This window comes from Petromyzon marinus, chromosome 60 (assembly GCF_048934315.1).
Source record: "Petromyzon marinus isolate PM22_M1 ecotype Great Lakes invasive population chromosome 60, UKy_Petmar_22M1.pri1.0, whole genome shotgun sequence".
Lineage (NCBI taxonomy): Eukaryota > Metazoa > Chordata > Hyperoartia > Petromyzontiformes > Petromyzontidae > Petromyzon > Petromyzon marinus.
In genome coordinates this window covers 807501-834331 of record NC_133726.1, presented here as the reverse complement: position 1 = coordinate 834331, position 26831 = coordinate 807501, and the positions used below count along the sequence as shown (strand labels likewise).

Genomic DNA, 26831 nt, shown 5'->3' with positions numbered 1-26831 from the left:
TAATATTATTTTGAAACACCGTGTAATTCACAGTGGACAAGTTTTCGCTAACCTCCCCCCTGAGTAAGATGGCAGCACGCTTCCTCTAGGAAAGATGGCGGCGAGCGATTCCGCTGTGACGTCCACCGACCACCCCCACCCCCACAGGGCCAGTGACGTCACAGGGCAGCTTTACATTCCGCAGCGCGCACACGCGCAGCGTCGCGGCGGTGGGGGGGGGGTGGAAGGGCCAGTCCATAAATGACGTCACGTACCTGGGGGGAGGGGGTCAGACATTTGTGACGATGTGTGACGATGTGTGACGAGGGGGGGGGGTGAGAAATGTGACGTCACATAAAAATGCGCAACTTTAAATAAATATAGACAGCACGTTCTACTTAATCAAATAGACTTTTAATAAATATTTTCTCCTACAACATCAGAGTGCAGCGCCACATTAAATACGCATTTCAATGACAATAGTTTAAAGAGATTTGAAGCATGATTATTTTTTTTTGGGAGGGGGGGGCAGAGCTTTGTGACGTCATATTTCAGGGGGGGGGTCTGACTTTTGGTGACGCCGTGTGACGAGAGAGGGGGTCAATAATCGTCCACAATCGCGTGACGTCATTTATGGACGGCCCCGAAGCTCGCACGCGGGTTGGTCACGAGGAGGTGGAGCTCTCGGCGCCGACCAATGGGAGCGGTGCCCGCGCGGCCGGGCTCGCCTGTCCGAGCTGGGAAATCCGAAGCGCGCGTCGGGGCCCAGAGAGGGAGAGAGAGGCTGCCGGGGCACTCCACAAATCCGCGACCGAGCGCCGTCAGGGCCCCAGCGAGTCGCCAGGGGCAGTAGCCCCAGCAGGAGCAGGGGCAGCAGGGGCAGCAGGAGCGGGGGGACTCGGCCTACCCGCGCGATGCCGCCAGCGTGAGAGCCAGCGGCCACCGGTGACCAGGAGTCGCAAGGTACCCCGAGCACTCCACACACCCAGCGAGTCGCTGGCGGGGGGAGTCTGTGGGTCTCTGTGTGAGTCTGTGGGTCTCTGTGTGAGTCTGTGGGTCTCTGTGTGAGTCTGTGGGTCTCTGTGTGAGTCTGTGGGTCTCTGTGTGAGACTGTGGGTCTCTGTGTGAGTCTGTGGGTCTCTGTGTGAGTCTGTGGGTCTCTGTGTGAGTCTATGGGTCTCTGTGTGAGTCTGTGTGAGTCTGTGGGTCTCTGTGTGAGTCTGTGTGAGTCTGTGGGTCTCTGTGTGAGTCTGTGGGTCTCTGTGTGAGTCTGTGGGTCTCTGTGTGAGTCTGTGGGTCTCTGTGTGAGTCTGTGTGAGTCTGTGGGTCTCTGTGTGAGTCTGTGTGAGTCTGTGGGTCTCTGTGTGAGTCTGTGGGTCTCTGTGTGAGTCTGTGGGTCTCTGTGTGAGTCTGTGGGTCTCTGTGTGAGTCTGTGGGTCTCTGTGTGAGTCTGTGTGAGTCTGTCGGTCTCTGTGTGAGTCTGTGGGTCTCTGTGTGAGTCTGTGGGTCTCTGTGTGAGTCTGTGGGTCTCTGTGTGAGTCTGTGGGTCTCTGTGTGAGTCTGTGGGTCTCTGTGTGAGTCTGTGGGTCTCGGTGTGAGTCTGTGGGTCTCTGTGTGAGTCTGTGGGTCTCTGTGTGAGTCTGTGTGAGTCTGTGGGTCTCTGTGTGAGTCTGTGGGTCTCTGTGTGAGTCTGTGGGTCTCTGTGTGAGTCTGTGGGTCTCTGTGTGAGTCTGTGGGTCTCTGTGTGAGTCTGTGGGTCTCTGTGTGAGTCTGTGGGTCTCTGTGTGAGACTGTGGGTCTCTGTGTGAGTCTGTGGGTCTCTGTGTGAGTCTGTGGGTCTCTGTGTGAGTCTGTGTGAGTCTGTGGGTCTCTGTGTGAGTCTGTGGGTCTCTGTGTGAGTCTGTGTGAGTCTGTGGGTCTCTGTGTGAGTCTGTGGGTCTCTGTGTGAGTCTGTGGGTCTCTGTGTGAGTCTGTGGGTCTCTGTGTGAGTCTGTGGGTCTCTGTGTGAGTCTGTGGGTCTCTGTGTGAGTCTGTGTGAGTCTGTGGGTCTCTGTGTGAGTATGTGAGTCTCTGTGTGAGTCTGTGGGTCTCTGTGTGAGTCTGTGGGTCTCTGTGTGAGACTGTGGGTCTCTGTGTGAGTCTGTGGGTCTCTGTGTGAGTCTGTGGGTCTCTGTGTGAGTCTGTGCGAGTCTGCGGGTCTCTGTGCGCGTCTGTGCGTCTCTGTGTGAGACTGTGGGTCTCTGTGTGAGTCTGTGGGTCTCTGTGTGAGCCTGTGGGTCTCTGTGTGAGTCTGTGGGTCTCTGTGTGAGTCTGTGGGTCTCTGTGTGAGTCTGTGGGTCTCTGTGTGAGTCTGTGGGTCTCTGTGTGAGTCTGTGGGTCTCTGTGTGAGTCTGTGGGTCTCTGTGTGAGTCTGTGGGTCTCTGTGTGAGTCTGTGGGTCTCTGTGTGAGTCTGTGGGTCTCTGTGTGAGTCTGTGGGTCTCTGTGTGAGACTGTGGGTCTCTGTGTGAGTCTGTGGGTCTCTGTGTGAGTCTGTGGGTCTCTGTGTGAGTCTGCGAGTCTGTGGGTCTCTGTGTGAGTCTGTGGGTCTCTATGTGAGACTGTGGGTCTCTGTGTGAGTCTGTGGGTCTCTGTGTGAGTCTGTGGGTCTCTGTGTGAGACTGTGGGTCTCTGTGTGAGTCTGTGGGTCTCTGTGTGAGACTGTGGGTCTCTGTGTGAGACTGTGGGTCTCTGTGTGAGTCTGTGGGTCTCTGTGTGAGGCTGTGGGTCTCTGTGTGAGTCTGTGGGTCTCTGTGTGAGACTGTGGGTCTCTGTGTGAGTCTGGGTCTCTGTGTGAGTCTGTGGGTCTCTGTGTGAGTCTGTGGGTCTCTGTGTGAGCCTGTGGGTCTCTGTGTGAATTTGTGGGTCTTTGTGTGAGACTGTGGGTCTCTGTGTGAGTCTGTGGGTCTCTGTGTGAGTCTGTGGGTCTCTGTGTGAGACTGTGGGTCTCTGTGTGAGTCTGTGGGTCTCTGTGTGAGATTGTGGGTCTTTGTGTGAGACTGTGGGTCTCCGTGTGAGTCTGTGAGTCTCCGTGTGAGTGTCTGGGTCTCTGTGTGAGACTATGGGTTTCTGTGTGAGTCTGTGAGTCTCCGTGTGAGTGTCTGGGTCTCTGTGTGAGTGTGGGTCTCTGTGAATCCACGGGTCTTGCTATGAGTCTATGAGTTTATGTGCGACTCTCTGTGTGTCTCGATGTGAGACTTTGGGTCCCTCAAACTATGTGATCGCTGTGTGAGTATTGGGTCACTTGAGTCCACGGGGTCTTCCGTATGAGGCTTTTGGGGCTCGGTGTGAGTCCATGGGTTTCTATGCAAGGCCATGCGTCTGTATATGAGTTTTCGAGTCTCTGAAGTCAGAAACCTCAACGAGGCTCATGCCTCGCTCTCAAGAGGGTCCTGCCACACGGAGCGGATTTAGCTTGGTGTCGGAGGAAACTATTCCACTTTTTTATTTTGCCAGGTAAGGCCCACTGAGCTATATAGTTATTTTTTTTTATCCCAGAAGCGATCTGGCCACAAATGATGGCACAAATAAAGTGACTTAGCGTTGTTATATACTTCGTTTCTATGCTCTTGCTTTTGTCGTTTGGCTGACTCGGCTCCCTCTTGCAAGCGAGACCATGCTGTCCATAATAGTTGTTTTTGGGTTAGACCTCGTAAATATGAATATCAACCCGCCACACCACCCGACACAGCCAATTAGTAAGGATTGTCACGTAAACAACACACGCCAATTCGTTACTAGTTCAGCACACCGCTAGTGTGTTGGAGAGTAAACCCACAACATTTGCAATTCGAGTACGACGTTTTGGCAGTAATTACAACTCGCATCATCAGGTGACAACTCTGGCTATTGCCTGATGATGCTGGTTGCAATTACAGGTGAAACATCACACTACTTGAATTGTAAATATTGTGGGTTTAATCTCCAACACACCGGTGTGCTGCACTAGGAACTAGGGCACGTTTTTTTTTACGTCACAAACCTTACTAGTTGGCTGTGTCAGGTGGTGGCGGGTCTCACGACACATTTATATATTTACGCGATCTCACCCAAAAAAAGCTCTCGTGGATAATATTTGTCGCGAAAGCCTACTACGTGCTTAACTGAGACCCTGCTATCTTGCGTTCTCATTCTGACGGTTAAAACTAAATAAATGTGAACTCTTGTTAAAGGGCCAGTCATGTCCTGCGTTGTCACAGTCCAGCTCACCGCTGCAAACGACCTGATAGCGGCGTTGCTCCATATCCGCAGTGGTTTGTTTCCCTCTTGGGTCATGTCCCTTCCCGTGACGTCTTCCTGCAAATTTATCGAGCCCCACTGACGTTACCTTAACGGTCTAAGCGGCGTGAGTTATCACGTGTTCTCCGATGCAGGTATTCCTCTCCCAGTCTCTCGGTGTAATTCCCTGCGTGGCATCTCTCTCTCTCTCTCTCCACGCTTTCTGTGCGGAACTTCTCAGTTTTTCTTGTCCGTTTTCTTGGCTGCTGTCCATTTGTCCGATGAGTTTGTCTTAGCAGGAGATGTGCACCAATTTCAGTCTTTCATCATCATCATCATTATCAGCACCAGCCGTGATCTATTCCCTGCTGGATGAAGGCCTCCCAAGCCACCTCTCACAATCCTGCGATGCAGTGACGACCTACCCGGCACCTGCTCTATGGCACACGAGCTCACTTCTTCATCGCTCCATCTCCTCCGCCCGGACGCGTTCCGCTTCCTCGGCTGCCGCTCCTCGATCGTTCTCGGCCATCGCCCGTCCCTTCATCGCGCGTCATGCGTCGGGCCGAAGCAAAGCCTAACTGCTTCTGTTCTAAACGAGTCAACACAAGCTGTGCATTGGTTCTGTAATCCTCGTTGTTCCGCTTCTTGTTTCGTCGTCAGCGCGAGATATAATTGCACGTTGACCGCCGTGCATTTCCGCTACACCCCTTTCGGTTTGCGTTCCGTTTTCTTTGTGGGTGTCCGTTGCATCCGACCCGTCGCTTCACAACAGGAACGCACGCCCTGGTTGGAAACCCGCTCCGTTTGACGCGCTGCGATGTTGCTGTCCAGCGTCAAGATTGCCGATGATGCTTCCCAGCTGCTATCTCTTTGTTCCGTGTTCAACGTCGGAGTTTTTTGTCCAGAGCAGCAGCGCCGGCGCCTGTTGCGCAAATCGCCTCTCTCACGGAGGCGGCGGAGAGAGTGGGAAGATGGGGATGGGGGGGGGGGGGGGGGCTAGGTTTGAGAAACTTGTTTCAAATGCCACGCCGGCAGATGGAATGGAACCGGCGAGCTCCGGATCGCGAGCCCAGTGCAACGCCGAGCACCGGCGCTGTGGCAGCTGCTGTCTTTGCGATTCTCGGTTCGCGAGGTTAATGCCCTACGACACGAGGGGGGTGGCTAAAATCACTCTCGTTTTTTACATTCGGTGTTGCACCAGTGCAGGTGCAGTGGTCCAAGTGTCGCACCGGACTTGCGTGTTCCAGAGAGCGCCAACGCACAGAGGTTTGGGCGAGACCCGTGGCATTTGGTGTGATGTGTGAAGTTTTGTGAGACCGGTGGGATTTTGGTGCAATGCGTGGCATTTGGTGAGACCCGTGGCATTTGGTGTGATGTGTGAAGTTTTGTGAGACCGGTGGGATTTTGGTGCAATGCGTGGCATTTGGCGAGACCCGTGGCATTTGGTGTGATGTGTGAAGTTACGTGAGACCCATGGGATTTGGTGGGACGCGTGGAGTTTGGTGAGACCCGTGGGGCCTCGTGAGACGCGTGGGGTTTTGGTGGGGCGCGTGTGTCTCTGCGTGCGGAATGTGGAGCTTCTCCGCTCGGGGCCGTTCCAATCTCCCCCCCCAACCCTCCACTGGCCCAAGTGTAGACCCCGATCCGGCCTCTGCCACCGCAAGTTGGCACGGGCTTGGGAAATCCACGCCAGGGAGGAGTTCACTCGGCTCGTTTACCGTTCGCGCCGAGGTGGCGGCGAGAGTTTAATTAGCGGAGGGATTTTTTGACGTGGTCCCGAGAGGCCACCGGGTCAGGTCGCAGAGGGACGCGGTGCGGCTGTGGTGGTGGTGGTGGAGATCTGCGGGGTTTGTCTCGGGCCACTCGGTTTTATTATATTCTTTGCTGTGCATTCGAGAGTTTTGCGTCAAACTGACAGGGCCCTTGGCGATGCACATCTGGCAGTCGATCGGCATTGGTTCGAGCGAGCCTGGCTCTGCTGGTGAGACACTGAATGTTGAAACCGGTCCAGCGTTTTGCTTGAGCTGAATCAATATATGCAAGGCTTGAAATCAGTCCAGAGTTTGCTTGTTTTGAACCTGCATTGAAGACTTGCATAGGAACCCACAGGCTCGTACAGAGACCCATAGACTCGCACAGAAAACCCTTGGACTCCGAAAGAGACCCATAGACAAACAGAGACTCGTAGACTTGCACAGAGACTCGCACAGAGAAGTGACCTGCAGTGTGGTAATTGAGTGGTTGCGAGTTTTGTTGAGTTGGTGAGTGTTGTTGCGACCTGAGCTACGGTGGTGGCTGTTGAACACAGCGTGGGGTACAGACAACGGGTGAAGTTCACGGGAACGGCCCCCGTGATGGTGGTGGCAGTCGTAGCGATGGAAGAGTGTTTTGGAGGCAACAGACCCATTTCCTCTATAAATACCAACGCGAAGTTGGTTGTGAGACAACGTGACCGGGCTGGGTTAGTCTGAGTGGTTTTCGCGTGTATTTATGAGCTGCCCCCGCCAGTGTTGAGACTTTGGAATCCAGGGGGTCGCCGGTCCGATTCCGTCTCCCACCGCAGGGGGACGAAAAGGTGGGGGGCTGGTTTTGTAAATCCTCACGCCGCTCTCTGCGCGTGCAGTGGCGGTGGTGTAATCGTGTTGCTCGTGAGAGCTCGGATAACCGCATTAATTTACCCAATGGCTCCCAGTATAGCTTACAGAGGTTAAGCACCATGCTGGTTGGGGGGGGGGGGAGATTAGTACCACGGTGGCTAGGAGATGTTAACTACCTCGCCTGGTATGCAGGAGGTCGTGGGGTTCGATCCCGACCTCAACGCCTGAATATGCGTGGACTGCCCGTGGTGGCGTGGATTTTTATCCAGGTCCTCATTTAGAATCGGCCTGCGTTTAGTGTACTTGGTTGCTATAAATTTCCACATGGTCAGCCACTTAGTTGAGCTGTCATTCGTGGCCAGGTCGCTTCTGAAAAAGAGCTACATAGCTCAGTGGGCCTGACCTGCTAAAAAAAAGAAGTGTGTGTTCTTGGTTCTTCCGGTAAAGTCACGTAGAAGGGAAACGCTTAGTCATCAGGTGTGAAAAACACAGCAAGAACATTTGAAAAAGTGGCGGGTTTTTTTTTTCTTAACACCCGATGATGATTGCTCGTGTTGCGGTCGAAACGTCGTGAGACTTTTATTGTTTTATATTTGTACTATTTTATTGTTTCCCTTCTACGTGGTGACTTTACCGAAAGAACCAAGAATATGAATCCTTGCAGTCACGAAAGCTTTAAATCAAAAAAGAAATGTGCAGTTTTTTTAGTGGGAGATGTGACTCAGCGACAGCGCGTCCGCTGCTTGTTGAAGGGGCTTCGCAGTTCGAATCTAGCAGGCTGCCCTGGTTACTACTGCAGTGCGTGTCGACCACGAAATACTACCGACTGCTTACTACGCGCCGTCTGCCTCACTCGCAATAAAGATCCCGCGACGGCATTCGGAGCGAGTAGGAGGCCCTTGTCTGCCGGCGTCACAAGTCCAACTTTTAAGAAAAATTATGCCCCAAAGTACTCCGTTGAGGTCACGTAGCAGCAGCAGCGGCGGCGGCGGCGGCAGCAGCGGCCATCGCCACGCACTGCAAAACGACGGCCGGCTGTGTCTGTGGGTGCCAGCAGCAGCAGCGGTAGCGGCGGTAGCGGCGCCCTCCTGCGTGGCGATCGCCCTGCAGCCTCATGGGAACCACGGCGCCCGCGTGCTCGGCTACCGCTGCTGACGTTGGGCAGACGGAGCGCTCCGCTGCTGACAACGGAACCTGGTCTGGGGCTTTGAACCGTCGCCTCCTCTGAAGCCGCGCGTCCTCGCGCGGCGGAACGGCATCCGAATGTTCCATTGCCTGGTTTTAAATCGTGTTTTGGTAAGATCCGGTTAGCGTGGCTCACTGAATGTAGGGTAAAAGCCGGGTGGCTGGTCAGCGGTGGAGCGAGTGGCTTGCAATCGGAAGGTCGCGGGTTCAATTCCTGTTTGCGGGGGTTGGGGGGGTTGGTGACTGCAAGGTCGATAAAACCGCTCGTGCTTTGTGCGGTTGTCCTCGACACAGAGACTCGTAGACCCTACCATAAGAATGTGGAATTTCCACCACTGGCTCGGGGCTGTAGAGAGGCGATGTGTGACCAATGCTACAATGTCCCCATGTGTCTCTGCGTCCTGTGTGTCCCGCACCTTCAGGAATGGCCAGCCAGTGAGATGGACAATAGGAGCAACGGGGACATGCGTGGACAGCGGAGAACGCACAGACGGTGAGAGTGAGGCGGAGCGATGGGGACGTTGTGGAGGGAGTTCCCCTACCTAAGTGCTTGTGGCCAGCTCCGGTTTCACAGCGGAGGTCTCGCTCCGAATTAGTCCAGCGGCATTATCTTTTCATCGGCTGCGTAGTCCTGCTGTGCGGAAGATACCTGGTGACGTGTTGCTCCACACGAAGCTCCGGGTCTTTTTGACCACAGCAAATGCCTTCCCTTCTCCGTGCTTGTGAAGCGTGCAGCCCTTTTAAAGGTTCAGCACATTCAGGCGGACCTCCCTACTGTCCATCCTGGGTTTAACCAGGCTGGCGTTTTGTAAGGCGCTCACAGATGTAGACACAGCGCCATAAGTGAGCTCCTTTGGCAGGTGTGGCTGTGCTGGCTCGGTCATGTAGCCTGCATGCCCAGCCACCATATGCCCAAGCAGTTTGCTCAAGCAGTTTGGCACGGTACGGGCTGGAGAAGATATTGGCTGATGCGGTACAGGAGGATATGGAGCTGAGTGGACTTGCCGATGACCGGCACCAGCGGTGTCAAGATCGGCCTCCGAGGAGGAGGAGGCTCGTGAAGGACGCTGTCGCCCTCCAACAACAGCAGCGGGCAGAGGAGCGACGCTCGCAACAATGAGCGTAGGCACCGGGCGGCACTAAAACGCTGCGAGGTGGCACAGTGGGGAGCACGGGTGGTTCCTCGGTCATCACGGCCAACCCATGGCAACCTGGGTCTCGCCCGTGAGCTGTCAGTGAGCCCGCCGCACTTGACGTGGCCTCGAGGTGCAACTAGCCTTGGCACAGGCGCCGTGGTGACGTCACCGTCATTCATGGATGAACGGTGCTTTGTTGTTGTTGTACACCTGTGTGTGCGTGTGTGTGGGATCGTGTATGTATGGGGAGCAATAGTACAGCGGTTAGCGTGCTGCGCTACAATCCCGGCAACCCGAGTTCGATTCCCCGCTCATGGCCAACATTATTTGAACCGGTCCTGGGCCTCCCCTAGGTGGACTCGGCCTCAAATGAGTACCTGGTGCGGTCTGTAAAACATCGCCACTGGCGAGACAAAGGTGGCCGGGTGTCATGCTGGCCACCCACATCCTCGTGTGCCGTGCCGCCGGCTTTCGTAGGTGCTCACTAACAGCACTTGCCCCAACAGTCTGTCAAGGCTATACAGGAGATCTATCTTTGTGTCGTGTATGTACACGCGTACGTACACGCGTACGTACACGTGTACGTACGCGTGTACGTACACGTGTACGTACGCGTGTACGTACACGTGTATGTACACGCGTATGTACACGTGTATGTACACGTGTGCGTGCGTGCGTGTTTGTTGAGCGCAGCCCCCCGCCCGTGCCAGGCGAGGGGGGGGCGTTGAAGGCGTCTGCCGTGGGGGGCGCGCCTCCCCCCCACATGGAGCCCCCCGTGCGCTCCCAGCTCTTCTCCATCCAGCAGTTCGGGGCCCGCGACAACCTCGTCAAGTGCCTCCTGCTGAGCCGCGAGAGGGAGTACACCACCCCAAGAGACTTCCGGTGAGGGGGCCACGCACGGGGGTGGAGGGGGGGGGTCCACGGGGGGCCACGCACGGGGGTGGAGGGGGGGGGGCACGGGGAGCCACGGGGAGTCACGCACGTGTACCCCGACTCCTGGACGTTGAACCCTGACCCTGAATGCGTGAACCTCGAACTCTTGACCGTGAATCTGTGCATCTTGACGCCGAACTGTTTCACTCTCTCGCGACAGTTCTGACAGATCTCCGTGTCCCCCCTGCGTCACTTGGTCCCCGCTTCTCCAAGTCACCCCGTGACCCTGTGACCCCCCCCGTGCAGGTTCCACGTGGGCACGTACAACGTGAACGGGCAGTCCCCGGGCGAGGCGCTCGGCCCGTGGCTCGCAGGCGACCCCGAGCCGCCTGACGTCTACTGCGTGGGGTAAAGGCGGCCTCGCAATCCATCCGTGCGGCTCCGCGCGTGTGCGTTTCGTTCCGTGCGTCTCCCCCCAGTGTCTCCACATCCCTTGTCTCCCGTGTCCCCGTGTCTCCACTGTCCCCGTGTTTTCCTGTGTCTCCCCCGTCTCTTCGCGTTCCAGTGTCTCCACTTTGTCTCATCACTGGTTCTCCTCGCTGTCTCCCTTGACCCGCATCTCCTCCTATCTCCTCCCTGTGTCCCCACGTCCCCACGTCCCTGTGTCTCTGCCCTAGGTCTCAACGTGAGGTGAGTGGGTGAGCGGGTGAGCAAGTGGGTGAGTGGCTGAGTGGGAGAGTGTTAGCGTGAGTCGGTGTGTGTGTGTGTTAGCGTGAGTGTGTGTTAGTGTGAGTGTGTTAGCGCGAGTCAGTGTGTGTGTGTGTTAGTAGGAGAGTGAGTGTGTTAGCGTGAGTGTGTTATCGTGAGTCAGTGTGTGTGTGTTAGTGGGGGAGTGAGTGTGTTAGCGTGAGTGTGTGTGTTAGTGGGAGAGTGAGTGTGTGTTAGTATGAGTGTGTTAGCGTGAGTCAGTGTGTGTGTGTGTTAGTAGGAGAGTGAGTGTGTTAGCGTGAGTCAGTGTGTGTGTGTGTGTTAGTGGGGGAGTGAGTGTGTTAGCGTGAGTGTGTGTTAGTGGGAGAGTGAGTGTGTTAGCGTGAATGTGTGTGTTAGTGGGAGAGTGAGAGTGTGTTAGCGTGAGTCAGTCTGTATGTGTGTGTTAGTAGGAGAGTGAGTGTGTTAGCGTGAGTCAGTGGGTGAGTGGGTGAATGGGAGAGTAAGTATGTTAGCGTGAGTCGGTGTGTGTGTGTGTGTGTTAGCGTGAGTTCGGAGAGCGGTGAGGCGCTGCAAGGATGGGTGGTGGTCGTGGGTTGCTGAGAAGATGGAGTCTGCCTCAGTGGCCCGTGATCACAAATCTCTATTTAACTCCATCAAAAAAGTAATCTGCAGCGCCACACCTATTACCATCATTAGGGGAAAAAACGGTGATCCAATCTCCGACCCCCAGGAACAGGTTTTCAGATTTGCTGAGCATTTCTGTGAGGTCCTCGGGGAGGGAAAATCCCTCAGCCAGGAAAACATCGTGGCACAAAGTGAGGATGATCCTGCTGAGGCTGCGGTGCCTCAAATATTGGAAGAAGTCACCCCCTGTGAGTGGCTGGCTGAGGTGCCATCTGTTGAGGAAGTACTGAAGGCGATCCGGAGTCTGAGACCGGGAAAGGCAGCGGGCAGAGATGATCTCCCAAGCGAAATGCTGAGGGAGGGTGGCGTTTGTGCACAGACTGCCCTATATGACATCATAACAACAGTCTGGACCACTGGACGGGTTCCGCAGGATTGGAAGGATGCCCTGGTGGTCCCACCTTTAAGAAGGGGGACCGCACAGACTGTAACAACTACAGGGGCATCTCACTCCTCAGTGTGCCGGGAAAGGTCCTGGCAAGAATTATTCAACATCGCCTTGCCAGGCACGCTGAGGAGAGGCTTGCGGAGCCAAAATGCGGTTTCAGGAAAGGGCGGTCCTGCACAGATGCCATATTTTCTGTCCGTCTGCTACAGCAGAGGTGTAGGGAATTCCAACAAGACCTACATCTCTGCTTTATTGACCTGGTCAAGGCCTATGATACCATCAGTAGGCCTGGGCTCTGGGTTGTTCTTCGTGCTTTTGGAGTACCTGACCCTCTGCTCACGATCATTAAGGACCTTCATGATGGTGAGCGGGCCCGGGTAAAACTACGTGGCCGGGAGTCAGAGCCATTCCCTGTACACCTTGGGGTGCGACAGGGATGTCCTCTGGCTCCCACATTATTTAACATATATTTTGACCACGTAGTTCGTGAAGCCTTCAATAGCTGTACCGGGGGAATCTCCATATGGTACAGATATAATGGGAGGCTGTTCGATGCCCGGGTGCGGTCAAGGGATGGCTCCCTATTGCTCAACCACGTTATGTATGCTGATGATTTTGGAATAGCTGCTCATTCAGAGGAGGAGTTGGAGCCGCTGCTGCTGAGACTGGAGCGTGCCACTAAGAGGTGGGGCCTTACCATCAGCCCCACCAAAACTAAGCACCTGCCTGGGTATTTTGTACCATCGGACACTTCACCCCCACAACTCCCAATCGGTGATGGGGCAGTTGTGGAGAGAGTGGAGAGTTTCCCATACCTGGGCAGTGTGCTTATGACCGGCTCCAGTTTAACAGCAGAGGTCTCACTCCGAATCAGTCGAGCGGCAATATCTTTTCATCGGTTGCGTAACGCTGTGTGGAAGCTACCTGGTCTGTCGCTCCGCACTAAGCTTCAGGTCTTCTCGGCCACGGTCATTCCCTCCCTTCTCTACGCTTGCGAAACGTGGACCCCCCTAATGGAACATCTTCGCCGGTTCGAAACATTTAGGCTGGCCTGCCTACGATCCATCCTGGGTTTAACCAGACTGGATTGTGTGAGGAGCTCACAAATCCTTGAAAGATCTGGGCAAGGTCCCATTGGTGAGCTCCTCCGGCGGGGAAGGCTGCGATGGCTGGGTCATGTAGCCCGCATGCCCAGCCACCGCATGCCGAAATAGCTTTTGTTCGGCCGGGTTGAGGGGGCTAAGCGGGCGCGGCACGGGCTAGAGAAGAGATGGAGTGATGTGGTACAGGAGGACGTGGAGCTGAGTGGACTTGCCGATGACTGGTACCAGCGGTGTCAAGATCGGCCTCTGTGGAGGAGGCTCGTGAAGGACGCTACTGGGCAGTTGGAGGCAGTCGCCCTCCAACAACAACGGAGGGCGGAGGAGCGACGCTCACAACAATGAGCGGAGCGCCGGGTGGCTAAAGCACAGCAGGTTGCCACAGTAGGGGGCACAGGTGGTGCATCAGCCAGCCATCTCAGTCATCTCAGTCAGTCGACCTATGGCACCTGGGTCTGCCCCGTGACCTCCTGCCAGCGGGCGTTCGACACTTCACGTGGCCTTAGGGTGCACATAGCCTGGCACAAGCATCGTGGTGACGTCACCGCCACTTAGTGGCGAATGGCGGTTGTTGTTGTTGTGTGAGTGTGTGAGTGTGTTAGTGTGAGTGTGTGAGTGTGTTAGTGTGAGTGTGTTAGTGTGTATGGGGAGCGATAGTGTAGCGGTTAGCGCGCTGCGCTATGAACCTGGCGACCCGGGTTCGATTCCCGCTCACGGCCAACACCATTGACGATTATCTGAACCGGTCCCGGGCCTCCCCTAGGTCGACTCAGCCTCAAATGAGTACCTGGTGCGGTGTGTAAGCATTGCCACTAGGGAGACAAAGGCGGTCGGGCGTGGTGCTGGCCACCCACCCCCTTGTGTACCGTTCCGGCCTCGCTAACAGCACTTGCCCCTACAGTCTATTAAGGCTATACGGGGGATCTTTGTCTTTGTGTTAGTGTGTTAGTGTGAGTGTGTTAGTGTGAGTGTGTTAGAGTGAGTGTGTGAGTGTTAGAGTGAGTGTGTGAGTGTTAGTGTGAGTGTGTTAGTGTGAGTGTGTGAGTGTTAGTGTGAGTGTGTTAGTGTGAGTGTGTTAGAGTGAGTGTGGGAGTGTTAGTGTGCGTGTGTTAGAGTGAGTGTGTGTTAGTGTGAGTGTGTGAGTGTGTTAGTGTGTGAGTGTGTGAGTGTGTTAGTGTGAGTCAGTTGGTGTGTGGGAGAGTGAGTGTGTTAGTGTGAGTGTGTTAGTGTGAGTCAGTTGGTGTGTGGGAGAGTGAGTGTGTTAGTGTGTGAGTGTGTTAGTGTGTGAGTGTGTTAGTGTGAGTGTGTGAGTGTGTGAGTGTGTTAGTGTGTGAGTGTGTTAGTGTGTGAGTGTGTTAGTGTGAGTGTGTGAGTGTGTGAGTGTGTTAGTGTGTGAGTGTGTTAGTGTGTTAGTGTGTGAGTGTGTTAGTGTGAGTGTGTTAGTGTGAGTGTGTTAGTGTGAGTCAGTTGGTGTGTGGGAGAGTGAGTGTGTTAGTGTGTGAGTGTGTTAGTGTGTGAGTGTGTTAGTGTGAGTGTGTGAGTGTGTGAGTGTGTTAGTGTGTGAGTGTGTTAGTGTGTGAGTGTGTTAGTGTGAGTGTGTGAGTGTGTGAGTGTGTTAGTGTGTGAGTGTGTTAGTGTGAGTGTGTTAGTGTGTTAGTGTGAGTGTGTTAGTGTGTTAGTGTGAGTGTGTTAGTGTGTGAGTGTGTGAGTGTGTTAGTGTGTTAGTGTGAGTGTGTTAGTGTGAGTGTGTTAGTGTGTGGGAGAGTGACGGCGACTTGGCAATTCCGGCACCTCACCTCTTTGCTGCTCGTTGTCCCATCCAGGCAAGGTGACCTCTGAGACTCTGAGACATCGTCCTTTCTCCACGAAAAACGCCTCTGTTTAAAATGCTTTGTCTGTCTCTCTCTTTAGTCTCTCTCTCTCTCACTTCTTCTTTCCTTGGTTAATGTTTCACTATTTTTGCCTCGCCACGCATAGCGCTCTGAGAACGATTGTTCAAGGGCAATTTATTAATTTAAGTTATCATTATTCTAAGTGGCTGAGTGAATGAATTGTTGGGCGAGGGTTGGATGAGATGAAACTCTCTTGCTGGTAGAGCAGCTGATCTGGGATTGAACAGCAGCAGCAGCAGGATCTGGCAGAGGGAAGGAAGCCGTGGTGGTGGTGGTGGTGGTTGTGCAGACGGCATTGGAAGTCGCGGTAAGCTGACGACCCGATGACCCGATGACCCGATGGGCACGACCTCTGCGTGTGGTGCCGCAGGTTCCAGGAGCTGGACCTGAGCAAGGAGGCGTTTGTGTTCAGCGACTCCCCCAAGGAGGAGGAGTGGCTCCGTGCCGTCACCGAGAGCCTGCACCCGGGGGCACGATACGTCAAGGTGCTCACCCAGCCGCTCGCCCACACACTCACCCGCTCAGCCACTCACTTACTCGCACACACACTCACTCAGCCACTCACTCAGCCACTCACTCACTCGCCCACACACTCACTCAGCCACTCACTCACTCACTCGCCCACACATTCACTCAGCCACTCACTCACTCACTCGCCCGCCCACACACTCACCCGCTCAGCCACTCACTCGCCCACACACTCACTCAGCCACTCACTCAGCCACTCACTCACTCGCCCACACACTCACTCAGCCACTCACTCACTCACTCGTCCACACACTCACCCGCTCAGCCACTCACTCACTCGCCCACACACTCACCCGCTCAGCCACTCACTCACTCGCCCACACACTCACTCAGCCACTCACTCAGCCACTCACTCACTCGCCCACACACTCACTCAGCCACTCACTCGCTCAGCCACTCACTCACTCGCCCACACACTCACTCAGCCACTCACTCACTCGCCCACACACTCACCCGCTCAGCCACTCGCCCACACACTCACTCAGCCACTCACTCACTCGCCCACACACTCACTCAGCCACTCACTGAGCCACTCACTCAGCCACTCACTCACTCGCCCACACACTCACTCAGCCACTCACTCAGCCACTCACTCACTCGCCCACACATTCACTCAGCCACTCACTCACTCACTCGCCCACACACTCACCCGCTCAGCCACTCACTCGCCCACACACTCACTCAGCCACTCACTCAGCCACTCACTCACTCACTCACTCGCCCACACACTCACCCGCTCAGCCACTCAATCACTCATTCACTCGCCCACACATTCACTCAGCCACTCACTCAGCTGCTCGGCCACTCACTCACTCACTCGCCCACACACTCACCCGCACAGCCACTCACTCACTCACTCGCCCACACACTCACTCAGCCACTCACTCAGCCACTCACTCACTCGCCGACACACTCACTCAGCCACTCACTCAGCCGCTCAGCCACTCACTCACTCGCCCACACACTCACCCGCTCAGCCACTCACTCACCCGCCAGCCACTCATTCACTCACTCGCCCACACACTCACTCACCCGCTCACTCAGCCGCACAGCCACTCACTCACTCACTCGCCCACACACTCACCCACTCACTCACTCACTCGCCCACACACTCACTCAGCCACTCACTCAGCCGCCCAGCCACTCACTCATTCACTCGCCCACACACTCACCCGCCCATCCACTCACTCACCCGCTGAGCCACTCACTCACTCACTCGCCCACACACTCACCCGCTCAGCCACTCACTCAGCCGCTGAGCCACTCACTCACTCTCCCACCTACTCACCCGCTCTGCCACTCACTCACCCGCTCAGCCACTCACTCACTCGCCCACACACTCACCCGCTCAGCCACTCACTCACCCGCCAGCCACTCATTCACTCACTCGCCCACACACTCACCCGCTCACCCACTCACTCAGCCGCTCACCCACTCGCCCAGCCACTTGCTCAACAGCTCACCCACTCGCCCACGCACTCGCCCACCCACTCGCCTGCTCATCCATCCAGCCACCCACCCGCCCACCCACCTGTTCACCCGCCTGTTCACCCGCCTACCCACCCACTCGCCCGCTCACCCGCTCACCCGCCCACCCACTCACCCGCCCACCCACCCACTCACCCACTCGCCCACCTGCCCACCCGCCCACTCACTCGCCCGCTCACCTACCCACCCGCTCACCCGCTCACCCGCTTACCCACCCGCTCACCCGCTCACCCACCCGCCCACTCACTCGCCTGCCCCCCCTGGCTGTGGAGTGCTGGGTGTGGTCTCGCGATGCGGAGAGCAGGGGGTGGGGAGAGGAGGGGGGTGGGGAGAGGAGGGGGGTGGGGAGAGTAGGGGGGTGGGGAGAGGAGGGGGGTGGGGTGAGGAGGGGGGTGGGGTGAGGAGGGGGGTGGGGTGAGGAGGGGGGTGGGGTGAGCAGGGGGGTGGGGTGAGGAGGGGGGTGGGGTGAGGAGGGGGGTGGGGAGAGGAGGGGGGTGGGGTGAGGAGGGGGGTGGGGTGAGGAGGGGGGTGGGGAGAGGAGGGGGGTGGGGAGAGGAGGGGGGTGGGGAGAGGAGGGGGGTGGGGTGAGGAGGGGGGTGGGGTGAGGAGGGGGGTGGGGTGAGGAGGGGGGTGGGGTGAGCAGGGGGGTGGGGTGAGCAGGGGGGTGGGGTGAGGAGGGGGGTGGGGTGAGGAGGGGGGTGGGGAGAGGAGGGGGGTGGGGTGAGGAGGGGGGTGGGGTGAGGAGGGGGGTGGGGAGAGGAGGGGGGTGGGGAGAGGAGGGGGGTGGGGTGAGCAGGGGGGTGGGGTGAGGAGGGGGGTGGGGAGAGGAGGGGGGTGGGGAGAGGAGGGGGGTGGGGTGAGGAGGGGGTGGGGAGAGGAGGGGGGTGGGGAGAGGAGGGGGGTGGGGTGAGCAGGGGGTGGGGTGAGCAGGGGGGTGGGGAGAGCAGGGGGGTGGGGAGAGCAGGGGGGTGGGGTGAGGAGGGGGGTGGGGTGAGGAGGGGGGTGGGGTGAGGAGGGGGGTGGGGAGAGGAGGGGGGTGGGGAGAGGAGGGGGGTGGGGTGAGGAGGGGGTGGGGAGAGGAGGGGGGTGGGGAGAGGAGGGGGGTGGGGTGAGCAGGGGGGTGGGGTGAGCAGGGGGGTGGGGTGAGGAGGGGGGTGGGGTGAGGAGGGGGGTGGGGTGAGGAGGGGGGTGGGGTGAGGAGGGGGGTGGGGTGAGGAGGGGGGTGAGGTGAGGAGGGGGGTGGGGTGAGGAGGGGGGTGGGGTGAGCAGGGGGTGGGGTGAGGAGGGGGGTGGGGTGAGGAGGGGGGTGGGGTGAGGAGGGGGGTGGGGTGAGGAGGGGGGTGGGGTGAGGAGGGGGGTGGGGTGAGGAGGGGGGTGAGGTGCAGCCTCCGCCTGGACTCCGCTGTGCCCGCCCTGGCTTCACTTGGCTCTCATTCCGCTTCTCTGCTTTGCTTCGCCTCCCCATGGCGAGCGATTCATCTTCTTATCCATCTTGTGGTGCACAGCGCATCATGTAGCTTCTCGAAAGGCGCTGTGTAATAATAGTCACATGTACTACTCCGTAATAATAATAATAGTCACATGTACAGTGAGGGAAAATAGTATTTGATCTCCTGCTGATTTTGTACGTTTGCCCACTGACAAAGAAATGATCAGTCTATAATTTTAATGGTATGTTTTTTTGAACAGGGAGAGACAGAATAACAACAACAAAATCCAGAAAAACGCATGGCAAAATTGTTATAAATTGATTTGCATTTTAATGAGGGAAATAAGCATTTGAACCCGTCTCAATCTGAAAGATTTCTGGCTCCCAGGTGTCTTTTATACAGGTACCGAGCTGAGTTTAGGAGCACACTCTTAAAGGGAGTGCTCCTAATCTCATCTTGTTACCTGTATAAAAGACACCTGTCCACAATCAATCAGATTCTAAACTCTCCACCATGGCCAAGACCAAAGAGCTCTCCAACGATGTGAGGGACAAGATTGTAGACCTACACAAGGCTGGAATGGGCTACAAGATCATTGCCAAGCAGCTTGGTGAGAAGGTGACAACAGTTGGTGCGATTATTCGCAAATGGAAGAAACACAAAAAAACTGTCAATCTCCATCGGCCTGGGGCTCCATGCAAGATCTCACCTCGTGGAGTTGCAATGATCATGAGAACGGTGAGGAATCAGCCCAGAACTACACGGGAGGATCTTATCAATGATCTCAAGGCAGCTGGGACCATAGTCACCAAGAAAACAATTGGTAACACACTACGCCGTGAAGGACTGAAATCCTGCAGCGCCCGCAAGGTCCCCCTGCTCAAGAAAGCGCATACACATGCCCGTCTGAAGTTTGCCAATGAACATCTGAATTATTCGGAGGACAACTGGGTGAAAGTGTTGTGGTCAGATGAGGCTAAAAAGGAGCTCTTTGGCATCAACTCAACTCGCCGTGTTTGGAGGAGGAGGAATGCTGCCTATGACCCCAAGAACACCATCCCCACCGTCAAACATGGAGGTGGAAACATTATGCTTTGGGGGTGTTTTTCTGCTAAGGGGACAGGACAACTTCACCGCATCAAAGGGACGATGGACGGGGCCATGTACCGTCAAATCTTGGGTGAGAACCTCCTTCCCTCAGCCATGGCATTGAAAATGGGTCGTGGATGGGTATTCCAGCATGACAATGACCCAAAACACACGGCCAAGGCAACAAAGGAGTGGCTCAAGAAGAAGCACATTAAGGTCCTGGATTGGCCTAGCCAGTCTCCAGACCTTAATCCCATAGAAATTCTGTGAAAGGAGCTGAAGGTTCGAGTTGCCAAACGTCAGCCTTGAAACCTTAATGACTTGGAGAAGATCTGCAAAGAGGAGTGGGACAAAATCCCTCCTGAGATGTGTGCAAACCTGGTGGCCAACTACAAGAAACGTCTGACCTCTGTGATTGCCAACAAGGGTTTTGCCACCAAGTACTAAGTCATGTTTTGCAGAGGGGTCAAATACGTATTTCCCTCATTAAAATGCACATCAATTTATAACATTTTTGACATGCGTTTTTCTGGATTTTTTTGTTGTTATTCTGTCTCTCACTGTTCAAATAAACCTACCATTAAAAATATAGACTAATAATTTCTTTGTCAGTGGGCAAACGTACAAAATCAGCAGGGGATCAAATAATGTTTTCCCTCACTGTACTACTACTACGTAGTAATGCTAGTCACGTGTACTACTACGTAGTAATGCTAGTCACGTGTACTACTACGTAGTAATACTAATCACGTGTACTACTACGTAGTAATACTAGTCACATGTACTACTAGGTAGTAATACTAGTCACGTGTACTACTACGTAGTAACACTAGTCACGTGTACTACTACGTAGTAATACTAGTCACGTGTACTACTACGTAGTAATACTAGTCACGTGTACTACTACGTAGTAATACTAGTCACGTGTACTACTAGGTAGTAATACTAGTCACGTGTACTACTACGTAGTAATACTAGTCACGTGTACTACTACGTAGTAATACTAGTCACGTGTACTACTACGTAGTAATACTAGTCACGTGTACTACTACGTAGTAATACTAGTCACGTGTACTACTACGTAGTAATACTAGTCTGTGTGCGTCTTGACAGTCTCCATAGGGGCTCGCTAACATTACTTGCCCCAACAGTCTGTAACAGGCTGTACAGGGGATCTTTGTCGTTGTGCGTGTGGGCATCTTCTTTGTGTGTGTGCTGGCCACGCTGAGCGTGAAAATGCGTTTACCGAGTTGATGGTCCCCATGAAACGTTCATTCATGCGACCTGGCAGTCACCCACAACTCCCCCCCCACTCACCATCTCTCTCTGTCTCAGCCTTGCAGTCACCCCCAGCTCCCCCACTCACCATCTCTCTCTCTCACGGCCTTGCAGTCACCCCCAGCTCCCCACTCACCATCTCTCTCTCTCTCACAGCCTGACAGTCACCCCCAGCTCCCCACTCACCATCTCTCTCTCTTATGGTCTGGCAGTCACCCCCAGCTCTCCCACTCACTATCTCTCTCAGCCTTGCAGTCACCCCCAGCTCCCCCACTCACCATCTCTCACGGCCTTGCAGTCACCCCCAGCTCCCCACTCACCATCTCTCTCTCTCTCTCACAGCCTGTCAGTCACCCCCAGCTCCCCCACTCACCATCTCTCTCTCTCAGGGCCTGACAGTCACCCCCAGCTCCCCCACTCACCATCTCTCTCTCTCTCTCTCACAGCCTTGCAGTCATCCCCAGCTCCCCACTCACCATCGCTCTCTCTCTCTCTCACAGCCTGTCAGTCACCCCCAGCTCCCCACTCACCATCTCTCTCTCTCTCTCAGCCTGTCAGTCACCCCCAGCTCCCCACTCACCATCTCTCTCTCTCTCATGGTCTGGCAGTCACCCCCAGCTCCCCCACTCACCATCTCTCTCTCTCTCTTAGCCTTGCAGTCACCCCCAGCTCCCCCACTCACCATCTCTCTCTCTCTCATGGTCTGGCAGTCACCCCCAGCTCCCCACTCACCATCTCTCTCTCTGTCTCTCAGGGCCTGACAGTCACCCCCAGCTCCCCCACTCACCATCTCTCTCTCAGGGCCTGACAGTTACCCCCAGCTCCCCCACTCACCATCTTTCTCTCTCACAGCCTTGCAGTCAACCCCAGCTCCCCCACTCACCATCTCTCTCTCTCTCTCAGCCTGTCAGTCACCTCCAGCTCCCCCACTCACCATCTCTCTCTCTCTCTCTCAGCCTTGCAGTCACCCCCATTTCCCCACTCACCATCTCTCTCTCTCTCTCACAGCCTGTCAGTCATCCCCAGCTCCCCCACTCACCATCTCTCTCTCTCTCTCACAGCCTGACAGTCACCCCCAGCTCCCCACTCACCATCTCTCTCTCTCACGGCCTTGCAGTCACGCCCAGCTCCCCCACTCACCATCCCTCTCTCTCACAGCCTTGCAGTCACCCCCAGCTCCCCACTCACCATCTCTCTCTCTCTCTCACAGCCTGTCAGTCAACCCCAGCTCCCCCACTCACCATCTCTCTCTCTCTCTCATGGCCTGTCAGTCACTCCCAGCTCCCCCACTCACCAGCTCTCTCTCTCTCACAGCCTGACAGTCACCCCCAGCTCTCCACTCACCATCTCTCTCTCTCACGGCCTTGCAGTCACGCCCAGCTCCCCCACTCACCATCCCTCTCTCTCACAGCCTGGTAGTCAGCCCCAGCTCCCCCACTCACCATCTCTCTCTCTCACAGCCTGTCAGTCAACCCCAGCTCCCCCACTCACCATCTCTCTCTCTCTCTCATGGCCTGTCAGTCACTCCCAGCTCCCCACTCACCATCTCTCTCTCTCTCTCATGGCCTTGCAGTCACCCCCAGCTCCCCCACTCACCATCTCTCTCTCTCACAGCCTGACAGTCACCCCAGCTCCCCACTCACCATCTCTCTCTCTCTCAGGGCCTGTCATTTACCCCCAGCTCCCCACTCACCATCTCTCTCTCTCTCTCATGGCCTTGCAGTCACCCCCAGCTCCCCCACTCACCATCTCTCTCTCTCTCTCACAGCCTGGTAGTCACCCCCAGCTCCGCACTCACCATCTCTCTCTCTCAGCCTTGCAGTCACCCCCAGCTCCCCCACTCATCATCTCTCTCTCTCATGGCCTGTCAGTCACCCCCAGCTCCCCACTCACCATCTCTCTCTCTCTCGCTCTCTCAGCCTGACAGTCACCCCCAGCTCCCCACTCACCATCTCTCTCTGTCTCTCAGCCTGACAGTCACCCCCAGCTCCCCACTCACCATCTCTCTCTCTCATGGCCTTGCAGTCACCCCCAGCTCCCCCACTCACCATCTCTCTCTCTCTCTCTCAGGGCCTTTCAGTCACCCCCAGCTCCCCACTCACCATCTCTCTCTCTCACAGCCTGGTAGTCACCCCCAGCTCCCCACTCACCATCTCTCTCTCTCTCAGCCTGGCAGTCACCCCCAGCTCCCCCACTCACCATCTCTCTCTCTCATGGTCTGGCAGTCACCCCCAGCTCCCCACTCACCATCTCTCTCTCTCACAGCCTGTCAGTCACCCCCAGCTCCGCACTCACCATCTCTCTCTGTCTCTCTCTCATGGCCTCTCAGTCACCTCCAGCTCCCCCACTCACCATCTCTCTCTCTCTCATGGCCTCTCAGTCACCCCCAGCTCCCCACTCACCATCTCTCTCTCCCTCTCTCTCTCTCACGGCCTTGCAGTCACCCCCAGCTCCCCACTCACCATCTCTCTCTCTCATGGCCTGTCAGTCACCCCCAGCTCCCCCACTCACCATCTCTCTCTCTCTCAGCCTTGCAGTCACCCCCAGCTCCCCCACTCACCATCTCTCTCTCTCTCAGCCTGACAGTCACCCCCAGCTCCCCACTCACCATCTCTCTCTCTCATGGCCTGTCAGTCAGCCCCAGCTCCCCACTCACCATTTCTCTCTCTCTCAGGGCCTTGCAGTCACTCCCAGCTCCCCCACTCACCATCTCTCTCTCTCTCTCACGGCCTGTCAGTCACTCCCAGCTCCCCACTCACCATCTCTCTCTCTCTCACAGCCTGTCAGTCACCCCCAGCTCCCCACTCACCATCTCTCTCTCTCTCTCAGGGCCTTGCAGTCACCCCCAGCTCCCCACTCACCATCTCTCTCTCTCACAGCCTGTCAGTCACCCCCAGCTCTCTACTCACCATCTCTCTCTCTCTCACAGCCTGGCAGTTACCCCCAGCTCCCCACTCACCATCTCTCTCTCTCTCAGCCTTGCAGTCACCCCCAGCTCCCCACTCACCATCTCTCTCTCTCTCACAGCCTGACAGTCACCCCCAGCTCCCCACTCACCATCTCTCTCTCTCTCTCACAGCCTGTCAGTCACCCCCAGCTCCCCACTCACCATCTCTCTCTCACAACCTGACAGTCACCCCCAGCTCCCCACTCACCATCTCTCTCTCTCTCACAGCCTGACAGTCACCCCCAGCTCCCCACTCACCATCTCTCCCCCTTTCTCATGGACATCGTAAGGGGAATTGAAAATTCGTAAGCAACATCTCTACTCGGAGGTCAATAATTGCCGTGTCAGAGATGTTGAGCCAACGCCGCTGAGATGCTGGTGGGTATGATGCTGTGTGTGGGTATGATGCTCATGTACTGCTGCATGCAGTCGACGCTGGTGTGGATGACGCTGGTATGATGCTATGTGTAAGGTGAGGCTGGTGGGGATGATTCTGATGGTTTCATGTCAAGAGTAGGTGAGCGGTGAAACTGGTTGGTGTGATGCCGTGTCTGGCACGACGCCGGTGTGACGCCGCATGCAGGCGAGTCTGGCGATACTGGTTGGTGTGATGCTGTGTGTGGTATGACGCCGGGGTGATGTTGCGTGTAGGTGAGGCTGGCGATACTGGTTGGTGTGATGCCATGTGTGGTATGACGCCGGTGTGATGTTGCGTGTAGGTGAGGCTGGCGAGGCTGGTGGGGATGATGCCGTGTGTGGTATGACGCCGGTGTGATGTTGCGTGTAGGTGAGGCTGGCGATACTGGTTGGTGTGATGCCGTGTGTGGTATGACGCCGGTGTGATGTTGCGTGTAGGCGAGTCTGGCGATACTGGTTGGTGTGATGCCGTGTGTGGTATGACGCCGGTGTGATGTTGCGTGTAGGTGAGGCTGGCGATACTGGTTGGTGTGATGCCGTGTGTGGTATGACGCCGGTGTGATGTTGCGTGTAGGTGCGGCTGGTGAGGCTGGTTGGGATGATGCCGTGTGTGGTATGACGCTGGTGTGATGTTGCGTGTAGGTGCGGCTGGTGAGGCTGGTTGGGATGATGCTGCTGGTGTTTGCGAGGGAGGAGCACGCCTCGTTCATCTCCGAGGTGGAGGCTGAGACCGTGGGGACCGGAATCATGGGCAAGATGGTGAGGGCACTCACCACACTCACCACACTCACCTTGCTCACCACACTCACCACACTCACCACACTCACCTTGCTCACCACACTCACCTTGCTCACCACACTTACCACACTCACCACATTCACCACACTCACCACGCTCACCACATTCACCACACTCACCACGCTCACCACACTCACCACGCTCACCACACTCACCTCACTCACCACACTCATCACACTCACCACACTCACCACGCTCACCACACTCACCACACTCACCGCACTCACCACACTCACCACACTCATCACACTCACCACACTCACCACACTCACCTTGCTCACCACACTCACCACACTCACCACATTCTCCACTCTCTCCACTCTCACCGCTGTATGGGGGATCTCTGTCTTAGTCTGCGTGTCTCTGTGCGTGTGCGTGTCTCTGTGCGTGTGCGTGTCTCTGTGCGTGTGCGTGTCTCTGTGCGTGTCTCTGTGCGTGTCTCTGTGCGTGTGCGTGTCTCTGTGCGTGTGCGTGTCTCTGTGCGTGTCTCTGTGCGTGTCTCCGTGCGTGTGCGGTGCGGCAGGGAAACAAAGGCGGCGTGGCGGTGCGCTTCCTCCTGCACAGTTCGTCGGTGTGCGTGGTGAACGCTCACCTCGCCGCCCACACCGAGGAGGTGGAGCGCCGTAACCAGGACTACCGCGACATCGTCTCCCGCCTCTCCTTCCCGCAGATCGACGCCACTCTGCCACGCCTCTCCATCCCTAACCACGAGTGAGTGGCCAACCCTGCAGGGGTCCACCCCAGAGAGGTCCACCCCGATCACACGTGAGAGTCCACCCCGATCACACGTGAGAGTCCACCCCGATCACACGTGAGAGTCCACCCCGACCACGTGAGAGTCCACCCCGACCACGTGAGAGTCCACCCCGATCACACGTGAGAGTCCACCCCGACCACGCGAGAGTCCACCCCGACCACGTGAGAGTCCACCCCGACCACGTGAGAGTCCACCCCGACCACGTGAGAGTCCACCCCGACCACGTGAGAGTCCACCCCGACCACGTGAGAGTCCACCCCGACCACGCGAGAGTCCACCCCGACCACGCGAGAGTCCACCCCGACCACGCGAGAGTCCACCCCGACCATGCGAGAGTCCACCCCGATCACACGTGAGAGTCCACCCCGACCACGCGTGAGTCCACCCCGACCACGTGAGAGTCCACCCCGACCACGTGAGAGTCCACCCCGATCACACGTGAGAGTCCACCCCGACCACGTGAGAGTCCACCCCGACCACGTGAGAGTCCACCCCGACCACGTGAAAGTCCACCCTGATCACACGTGAGAGTCCACCCCGACCACGTGAGAGTCCACCCCGACCACGTGAGAGTCCACCCCGACCACGCGAGAGTCCACCCCGATCACACGTGAGAGTCCACCCCGACCACGTGAGAGTCCACCCCGACCACGTGAGAGTCCACCCCGACCACGCGAGAGTCCACCCCGACCACGCGAGAGTCCACCCCGACCACGCGAGAGTCCACCCCGACCACGTGAGAGTCCACCCCGACCACGCGAGAGTCCACCCCGATCACACGTGAGAGTCCACCCCGACCACGTGAGAGTCCACCCCGACCACGTGAGAGTCCACCCCGACCACGCGAGAGTCCACCCCGACCACGCGAGAGTCCACCCCGACCACGCGAGAGTCCACCCCGACCACGCGAGAGTCCACCCCGACCACGCGAGAGTCCACCCCGACCACGTGAGAGTCCACCCCGACCACGCGAGAGTCCACCCCGACCACGCGTGGCCTAGCGGCAGGGACTTCGCCGCTCGTTACAGAAGTGGGTGGTTCGAATCCCGGCAGGCCGCCCTGGTGAATGCTGCGTTGCCTATCAACGCGAATTGCTCCCACTCACCTTGGGAGCTCCGCTCCCAGTGGCCGGCCGACTATCAATGTGCGCTGTAACAGAGCGATTAAATTGTACACCAGACAAAATCACCGATCAGAGATTTGCCCATATATGGAAGAACGTGGGCGTGGCGTTGGACGAAGGGGCGTGTCTTTGCGAGTGGATCGTTGATCGCGATTAATTGTATCGATCGGGCT

The 26831-nt window shown here is 56.6% G+C and overlaps 1 protein-coding gene across 4 annotated transcripts in view; it reads left to right on the top strand.

The window, feature by feature from the left end:
• Positions 1–597: 597 nt before the first annotated feature.
• LOC116955644 (type II inositol 1,4,5-trisphosphate 5-phosphatase) overlaps positions 598–26831 on the top strand; it is a 55384-nt gene continuing 29150 nt past the window's right edge. For all 4 annotated transcript variants that reach the window (XM_076053232.1, XM_076053230.1, XM_076053231.1 and 1 more), the window contains exons 1-7: positions 598–942; positions 8442–8512; positions 9849–10037; positions 10335–10436; positions 15174–15288; positions 24623–24739; positions 25302–25489. In XM_076053232.1, the coding sequence (XP_075909347.1) occupies positions 613–942; positions 8442–8512; positions 9849–10037; positions 10335–10436; positions 15174–15288; positions 24623–24739; positions 25302–25489 (1112 nt within the window). In that variant the 5' untranslated portion in view covers positions 598–612. The remainder of the gene's footprint in view (positions 943–8441; positions 8513–9848; positions 10038–10334; positions 10437–15173; positions 15289–24622; positions 24740–25301; positions 25490–26831) is intronic.